General features: G+C 54.8%; 1 protein-coding gene across 1 annotated transcript; it reads left to right on the top strand.

The window, feature by feature from the left end:
* CTU1 (cytosolic thiouridylase subunit 1) lies at positions 1–8,896 on the top strand. Its single transcript, XM_053915030.2, has 3 exons — positions 1–49; positions 2,331–2,880; positions 4,429–8,896. Exons 2-3 carry the CDS (start codon positions 2,373–2,375, stop codon positions 4,965–4,967), a joined length of 1,047 nt encoding a protein of 348 aa, XP_053771005.1. The 5' UTR covers positions 1–49; positions 2,331–2,372; the 3' UTR covers positions 4,968–8,896.
* The last annotated feature ends 276 nt before the right edge of the window (positions 8,897–9,172 follow it).

Below are 9,172 nucleotides of genomic sequence, written 5' to 3'. Positions count from 1 at the left end.
CTTCCGCGTGTCTGACAGTTTGGCCTTCCCAGCACCGCATTCTGCACAGGTGAGCATTTACTCCTGGGCAGGTGGGCCCGTGGGCGCCCCTCTTCGTCCCGGTGCTTTGTAAGAATTCAGGGTCTCTAGTATTGGTGACTCGCCTTTGTGACTTCCCAACGCCTGCATCCCTGAGGCCTTCTGGCCAGGATCTTCACTTTGGATATTGTGGTTCGCCTGTCTCTGGCGTGATCACCCACCCCCTCCCCCTGGTCGGATCCGACCATCTCCCTGCCCCCGCCTCTAATCGGGTACGTCCGGGAGGTCCCTACTCTTCGAACCTCTGTCATTATAGATGTCACACACTATCCATCTTCTGACATGGGCAGCAGCCCCTAGGCACCCCGGGGGTCTGCGTGCTGTCCTCTGGGGGCATTTATTATTCCCTCATCCTACAGATTGTGTGTGGCAAAACCTGTGCAAAGTGGAGGAAGACAGTGATGGAGAGGCAGACACAGTGCCTGCCTTTAGTGAGCTCACAGAACAGTGGGGGAGTCAATCTGTCACCACGACAGGCAGAGTCGTGGTTAGGCTGGGATGGAGGCATCCCAGCGGCTCTGCGAGCGCAGAGGAGGCGCCTGATCCAGGCTGGGGTCCGTAGAGTCTTCAAGGGGGAGAAGCTTAACAGGGACTTCAACCCCAGCATGTCCTCGTGGAATTCCTGGTCGTGCCCCACCTCTGCCACCCCCAACTAAAGGGTCCCACCATCCTCCCGGGTCCTTTGGCCAGCAACACCTCCCTGGTCAGCCCTGGCTGGTGTGGCTTAGCGGATTGAGTGCTAGCCTGTGAACTGAAAGGTCACCAGTTCGATTCCCAGTCAGGGCACATGCCTGGGTTGCGGGCCAGGTCCCCAGTGGGGGATGTGCGAGAGGCAACCAATCTATGTTTCTCTCCCTCTGTACCCTCTCTCTCTAAATAAATAAATAAATATATTTTTTAAAAACCCTCCAAGTTATTCTTCGTTCCTCTTTTCACACTATCCTCCACTCCAGTTCATGTCTTGTGCAAGTCCTATGTACTCTACCTTCAACAAAGGTAGAAATCTACATTTCTTCCCACCCCCACTGCTACCACCCCACTACTACCACCCCTGTCCAGGTCACCATCATCTGTAACTGACTGTTGATTGCCTCATGGCCTACTCGATGGCCTCACTGCCTCTGACCTTGTAGGATGTGGTCTGTTCTCCTCGTAGCAACCAAAGGGATCCTTTTAACACTTAAATCCAATTATATCCCTTCTTTGCTCAAAACCCTTTCGTGTCTCCCATCTCCCTCTGAATGAAGGTGAAACACTACGTCATGCTCTATGAGTCTGATAACCTACACAGACTCATTTTCTATGGTCTCCGTCTTTCACGAGGTAGCCCCCCACCCGGGACAGGGTGACTGTAGACTGACGGGGAGAGGAGAGATGAGTCTAGGGTGGCTTTATTTTCTGTCCTGTGGAGGAGCAGGGTGGAAGGCGGTGGTGCTCTCAGGAGATGGGAAACAGGTGGACAAGAACAAGTTTCTGGCTGGGGAGCTGGGGGGACTGGTCAGTTTGGGCCATTAGGATCTGAGAGAAGGCCCAGCTGCCATTCAGTCACCCACAAGGAGAATGAACTAGGCAGGACCTGAGGACCATGAAGAGAACTCTCCCAAAAAGACTGGAGACTTATTCCCTGGCTGGTGTGGCTCAGTGGATTGAGTGCCACCTGCGAACCAAAGGGTTGTAGGTTTGATTCCCAGTCAGGGCACATGCCTGGGCTGCAGTCCAGGTCCTCATTTGGGGGCGCAGGAGAGGCAACCACACATTGGTGTTTCTCTCCCTCTCTTTCTCCCTCCCTTTCCCTCTGTCTAAAAATTTAAAAAAAAAACAAAAATCTTAAAACAAAACCTGGAGACTTGGCAGGAAGGGAAGAGCCAGCAGCAAACACCCGGAGACGGGAGTACTCCTGGGGTGTTTGACAGGGGAGACCAGCATGACTGAAGGAGGCTGGAAGATGAAAAGAGAAAAGGGAGCCAACTCGCCTCGCTGTCCATTAGCTTTTCCTGAAGTGACGTGAGATGCGAGAGAGGATGCAGAGAAGACACTGGGCAGGATCCCGCCGGCTTCGAGGAGAACGGCGGGCGTGTCACAGCAGCCTCCCTAAGCCAGAACACATGTGCAGGCCCACCCCATCTGCAGGAGAAGCCTGCTCCTCCTGCGCGCTCCCTGGGTCTATTTTGGGAGGGGCTCCATGGAGGCAGTTTCCCGGGAGTCGACAGGCAATCCGGAATCCACATGTAACCTGCCTTCTTTCTCTCCAGTCCAGGAGAAGCCAACCCCTCCCGCCCAGGCCCGACCCCGCGATGCCCGCCCCGCCGTGCGCCTCCTGCCACAGGGCACGCGCCGCCCTGCGCCTTCCGCGCTCTGGCCAAGCGCTGTGCGGCACCTGCTTCTGCGCCGCCTTCGAGGCCGAGGTGCTGCACACGGTGGTCGCGGGCCGCCTGCTCCCTCGCGGCGCTGTGGTGGCCGTGGGCGCCTCGGGCGGCAAGGACTCCACGGTGCTGGCGCACGTGCTGCGCGAGCTGGCGCCCCGCCTGGGCATCTCGCTGCAACTGGTGGCCGTGGACGAGGGCATCGGTGGCTACCGGGATGCGGCGCTGGCGGCGGTGCGGCGCCAGGTGGCGCGCTGGGAGCTGCCGCTCACCGTCGTGGCCTACGCCGACCTCTTCGGGGGCTGGACGATGGACGCCGTGGCCCGCAGCACGGCCGGCTCTGGCCGCAGCCGCTCCTGCTGCACCTTCTGCGGGGTGCTGCGGCGCCGGGCGCTGGAGGAAGGGGCGCGCCGCGTGGGAGCCACGCACGTCGTGACAGGTGAACTCACGTGCTGGGATAGGAGGGACTTTGTGGGAGGATCGGGTGCGCGCTCAGGCAAGGGTGGGCGCAGAAAGGAGGCTGAGGCTCATGCCCAAAAAGTGAAAAAGCGACCCTGGGTGTGTCGTAAGTGGTGGATCTCAGTGTAGTTCAGTATAGTGGATCTCATGTGGTACCTGCGCGTCCCTGGGATGGTGTAGGGCAGGGGTGGCAAGATTTTGCGTCACTGTCATCGCCTTGGGACACACGCACAGTTGTCTTAGGGCTGCGGTTCTCTGCGTTGTTGAATGGCATTCTTTAGGTTCCCCTCACAAAACGAGGGGGGTGCAGGGGTGTCTCCCATCTGTCGTCTGAAACGCAACGGTGTCTTTTTAACTCCTTTCCTCTCTCGGCATCATCTCTCTGGTAACTCTCTTATTCTCTCCCAGTCAGTACTTCAACAAATGAACGTTGACCATTTGCTGTGTGCCAGATACAAGCCGTGTGGCCCAGAGCAAAGGTGCAAGCCTCGGTTTCCGCTTTGGTTAAACGGGGGCATTAATACCATCTCGGTCCTGGACGTGCTGAGAATTAGGTGTGTGCAGCACGTAGCCCGGAGGCTGAAAAGCAGTGACCGTGATGCAAACCTTTGCTCTTACACACACCACAGTCCCTGCTCCTGCCCGATTCTCACACACTAACAGTAGCCTAAGTGCTAACAGAGAAAGTGACACTTTGTGCTTCTGGGACAGGAGGACCTAGTGGGAGGAGAAAGGTGGGGATTAAGGAAGCGTTTCCTGAGTGCGCCGGCACCTGAAGGCTGCGTGGGAAACTAGGGAGGGATGGACAGAGGTCGGGAGAGATGGTTCTGAGCAAAGGAAACGGCTTATGCAAAGGCCCTGAGGAGAGGATGTGGGGCCGATTGAGAAGCCCCGAGAAGACCAGTGTTTTACTACAGAGACTCGGATATAAGATGAGAAGATGCAGAGGAAACAGAGAGTTGGCTTAAATTTTGTGGCGACTGTTGTGTAGTCACTTTGCCGCCACCTGCCTTCCCAGAGGCACCTGTGTCGACAGCGCTGTTGAGAGTCTCCATTAAGTGCCGTTTCGACTCCTCCTGTGCATTCTGAAGCACACTGTTAACGGAGACTGACGTGATATTTGTAGCGTAAAGCACTTTTACTCACTCCGTGAAAGGGCATCTAGCACAGGGCCTGCCTGGCCCAGTGGGTGGGTGGCAGTGAGGGCACCCCGACTGCTCCGTGGGAGCCTGTGTGTGTCCCGTCCTGTTTCGCGCTGTGTCCACCTCCCTCCACCGACTGCCCCACGGTCCCGGGGGGCCTCCATGGCCTGCACCCCTGCCCCTACCCACCAGTCTCTTTCGGAGTCCTGGCTGCTCCAGGAGTTTTTCTGGGGGGAGGAGCGTGTCCCCATAGCGGGGTCACCCACTCTGCCATTCGCCATGCCCCTCCCGTCTCTCTGGGTTCTGGCTGCCCCACGGTGTCCCCCTGACCAGCAGCTCCCCCACCCCGCGCCCCACTCCTGACCTGCTCCCCTTCTCTCCCCCAGGCCACAACGCCGATGACATGGCAGAGACCGTGCTCATGAACTTCCTGCGGGGCGACGTGGGCCGGCTGGCCCGGGGCGGGGGCCTGGGCTCCCCGGGCGAGGGGGGCGCCCTGCCGCGCTGCCGCCCGCTGCAGCTGGCCTCGCAGAAGGAGGTGGTGCTGTACGCGCACTTCCGCCGCCTGGACTACTTCTCCGAGGAGTGCGTCTACGCGCCCGAGGCCTTCCGCGGCCACGCGCGCGACCTGCTCAAGCTGCTGGAGGCCGTGCGACCCTCAGCGGTGCTGGACCTCGTGCACTCGGCGGAGCGCCTGGCTCTGGCCCCTGCGGCACGGCCCCCGCCCGCCGGCACCTGCTCCCGCTGCGGGGCGCTGGCCAGCCGCGCGCTCTGCCAGGCCTGCGCCCTTCTGGACGGCCTGGACCGCGGCCGGCCCCGCCTGGCCATCGGCAATGGCCGCCGGGGGCGGGACGAGGTGGGGCCGCCTGGGGCGCATCGGGAGCAGGTCCAAACCCCAGCCTCCGAGGCCGTTCCCTCCTTCTAGGGACCACAGTTTTCTGTTGGGATCCCACCTGGGAGCTCAGGGAGCCTGTAAATGACACTGTGAATAAACCCCAGTTACCTTTGCCCAAGGCTTCCCCGTGAAGTCCGGAGGGGACAGAACCAGTTACCTGTGACCCTGCAGAAGCTGGGGCCTGAGCTCCTGGGTCTGAGGGAGGAGGTGGGCTGAACAACTTCCCTCTCCTGAGTGAGTGGGAATTGGGGGGCTGCTTACCTCGTACCTCCGCCAGGTTCTCAGCCAGCCCTAGCCCTTCCTGAGCACCTACTGTGCACAGACGTTTCCCGTTTGGCTGTAGCGGGGTAAGCACAGCCACCTGAGCTGATGGTCACACGTCGTTCACTATAATCCTAGTGCTTCCCTGAGCCCTGCGCACGCTGTAGGCGCTGTCCCCTCATTTCATTCACACCGTCTCATTGGCTGTAGCCTGAGCACCAGCCACTGGCCTGAGGTCGCCTGGATGGAGAGGGACCGAATTGGGGGCTCTTGCTCCCCCACCCCGTCACACCTGAATCCCTCCTGGTGTCTCTAAGACGGATGAGGAGCAGCTGGGTGGGCTCCCCAGACCTCAGCTTCTGGAGGCGGAGCTGGGTGAGCCTGGGCAGCGATTTAACTTCTCTGGTCTTCAGTTTCCCCTTCTGAAAGTGGAATCGAAGGGCTGTTGCGAGGATTTGATAAAGTACTCCATAAATGGTGCCGGCTTGGTTGTTCACGTTAAAGTTTGGACACCGGGGGCTCTGGGTTTCGGGGTTGCCACCTTGCTGGTCCAAGCAGGTGTAAGGCCCAGAAGCTTCCTGCCAGACCTCTGGGGAGATGTGGTGTTTTCAGCCCCACCTCTAAGCTTTCCTAGGCTGGTCCCGTGTCTGCAGTGCAATGCCTTCCCTTTCCATCTTCCCGCTCAAGTCCTCTAGGGTGTTCCTGGAAGCCTCCTGGATTCTTCCACCCTGTTCAGACCCCATCCCCTGGGTCAGGCCTTTGTGTCTGGCCACCCACATTCTTTTGGCCTCGTTTTTTCCTAATTAGATTAGACTGGAGGACAAGGACCAGATTCCCTGCCTCTTCTGCAAGTCAGACAAGCTTTAGGTTAAAAATTAATTCCAAAAACGTTTACTGAGCCCTGGCTGGTGTGGCTCAGCGGATTGAGAGTGGGGTATGAACCAAAGGGTCGCTGGTTCGATTCCCAGTCAGGTTGTGGGCCAGGTCCCCAGTGGGGGCTCCTCTCTTTCTCCTTCCCTTACCCTCTCTCTAAAAATAAATAAATAAAATCTTTAAAAATCAACAACAACAACATTTATTGAGCACCTGGTCTGTGACCTGTGTTTTGGGTGCTAGGAATTCCTCCAGGGGCTAGAAATGCTTCAGTGAGCAAAGACAAAAGCCCCGCCCCTTATGAAGTTCACAGTCTGGGAGAGGCAGACAAGCAGCAAATACAACATGGTTAAGTCAACAAGTAAAATAAGGCGGGATGCGGAGGGAGGGAGATGGCGAGAGCCAGTTTCTATAGCGGTCAGGGCAAGGCCTCTTTGAAGAGGCGGCATTTGAGCAGAGGGCAGAATAAGGCAAGGGGACGAATCTTAAAGCCATCCTGGGGAAGAGCTTTGAGGTGGAGGGAACTGCTGGAAAGGTGGGAATAAGCTTGGGAATCCAGGGAATAGCAAGGAAATGTGTCCACAGCAGAGATGCCAGGAAAAATAGCAAGAGATGAGATGGGGCAGCAGCAATGGCAGGTCCAGCTGGGTCGGTAGAGACAAGAAATACTGCAACTATTCTAAGAGTGATGGCGAGCCATTGGGGGACTTCTCACCAAAAGAGGTCAAGATTTGATTTCCATTGTCTTGAAAAATCGCTCCGGCTGCAATGAGGACAGTGGACTGTAGGGGGCGCAAGAGGATCGCCGTCAATTGTGATGACTTTTTTTTTTTTTTTTTTTTTTTTTTTTTTTTTTTAAATCCCCACCTGAGAATGTTTGTTGATTTGAGAGAGAGAGGAAGGGGGAAAGAGAGGAGGAAAGGAGAGGAGAAGAGAGAGAGATGAGAGAGAAACATCAACTGGTTGCCTCGCATACACACAGACCCGGGACTGAACCCTCAACCTAGTAATTTCCCCTGACCGTGACGCGAACCTGCAACCTTTTTGTTTATGGGATGATGCTCCAACCAACTGAGCCACTCAGCGTGGGCATGCTTTTCTAAAATAATTTTTTAATTTTTTCAATTACAGTTGACATACAATATTATATTAGTTTCAGGTGTACAACGTAGTGATTATTCAAATATGTCATATATTATTATATAATTTATTATTATTATTATATAATATATAACTCACAAAGTGAAACCCCCATAAGCCTGGTAGCACCTAGCACCATACATAGTCACCACAGTGGGATGACGTTTGCATTCCAGGCACTGTGGATCCTTCTTCCCTTGTTAGCTCAGACATGTGTTGGGCTGGGTTTTGTGCCGATTTTACAAAGGATAAACTTGTGGCTCAGAGAAAGGAAATGACTGGAAAGTCACACAACAGCAAGTCAGTGAAGAGGGCGGGAAGCTCGACCCTTTTGCTATGCTGCCTGTTGGAAGCCAGAAACCTGGGTCCTTGTAGGTCAGCCACGGATTCACTGTGTGGCTCTTCCCTACTGTTCAGCTGAGTTTCTCCTTCCTACCAGGAGGTGGGTGGTTGATGAGATTTCTGTTGTGGCTTAGAGCAGTGATATCCAATAAAAATAATATGAGTCATGAATGTAATCTTAAAGTGTGTAATAGCCATATTTTTTTTACAGGGGGGAGCAGGTAACATTTAAATAACATTTTAAAAAACTTTTATTTATTTCTTTTTAGAGCAAGGGGAAGGGAGGGAGAAAGAGAGGGAGAGAAACATCAATGCGTGGTTGCCTCTTGTGCTACCCACCCTGGGACCTGGTCTGCAACTCAGGCATGTGTCCTGATTGGGAATCAAACCTGCAACCCTCTGGCTTACAGGCTAGTACTCAATCCACTGAGCTACACCAGCCAGGGCTAAATAAATAACATTTTTTGACACACTATACACAAAATATTGTGATTTTAACATGTAATCAATTTTAAAACTTCAATTTTTTTCTTTTGCTAAGTTTTTGAAATCCAGTGTGTGTGTTACACTTTCAGCCTGTTTGGATTCAGGCTCCACCACCGTTAACATACACACCTGTGACACAGAAATGAGGGCCTTACTTGGGAGATGGGGATGATGCTATTCTCAGCCCTGGACACAAGGGGTCACTGTGTCCATGCCTGTGCATTGAGCTGCCCGTCGCTGGCAAAGCAAGACTTCTCTTCCCACTGCCAGTTTGGGGCCCTCAGATCTCCCCCTGGCCTAAGCCAGCCTCCAAGGGTGAGAGACACAGTCTGGCACAAATCTTAAGGTCCCCACTTGAACACTGGAAACCGCCCTTGACCTCAAGGCTCGCGTGTTCACTCATTCATTCATTCATTCATTCCACAAATATTTATTGAGCACTTAATTGGTGACAGCAGGTAACAAGCAAAAACCTGCCCTCGTGGGAGAGGCCCATAAAGAAAGGAGAAAGGTAGGTTGAATATATGGTACATCAGAGGGTGATAAATCAGGGGAGAGAAGCACGCCACCCCTTTCCGTAGTGCAGTGTAAGTCCTCACCTGGGCTTTCTCTTTCCTGGATTTGAAATGCCTGGCTCCAGCTTTGATTGCAGAGGCGTCCACTGCAAAGGTGGTTCTCTGAAATAAACCCACTGCCAGCCACAGGACTGGAGAGAGGGCCAGGCTGGCCCCTTGCTTTGGAGGTCTTGGTTGATTTTGATAACTGACCATTTGGCCCCTTGTTCTGTCTCTCTGTCTCTCTCTCTCTCTCTCTTCCCATGAGACCTTGCTGTGTGGCCCCAGATGTGCAATGTAATATCCAGAGCCTGTAAGTAAACTTTTTTTTCAAATTTTTCTGGTGGTTATTGCTGAGGGAGTCTTGCAATAACAAGAACCACAAGGGCCGGCCCTAGCTGGTGTGGGTCAGTGGATTGAGTGCCAGCCTGTGAACCAAAGGGTTACTGGTTCGATTCCCAGTCTAGGGCACATGCCTGGGTTGCAGGCCAGGACCCCGATGGGGGGCGCGTGAGAGGCAACCACACATTGATGTTTCTCTCCCTCTCTTTCTCCACCCTTCCCCTCTGTCTAAAAATA

This window comes from Desmodus rotundus, chromosome 12, assembly GCF_022682495.2.
Source record: "Desmodus rotundus isolate HL8 chromosome 12, HLdesRot8A.1, whole genome shotgun sequence".
Lineage (NCBI taxonomy): Eukaryota > Metazoa > Chordata > Mammalia > Chiroptera > Phyllostomidae > Desmodus > Desmodus rotundus.
Note: the sequence above shows the minus strand (reverse complement) of the source record. Positions and strands in the feature narration are given on the sequence as shown.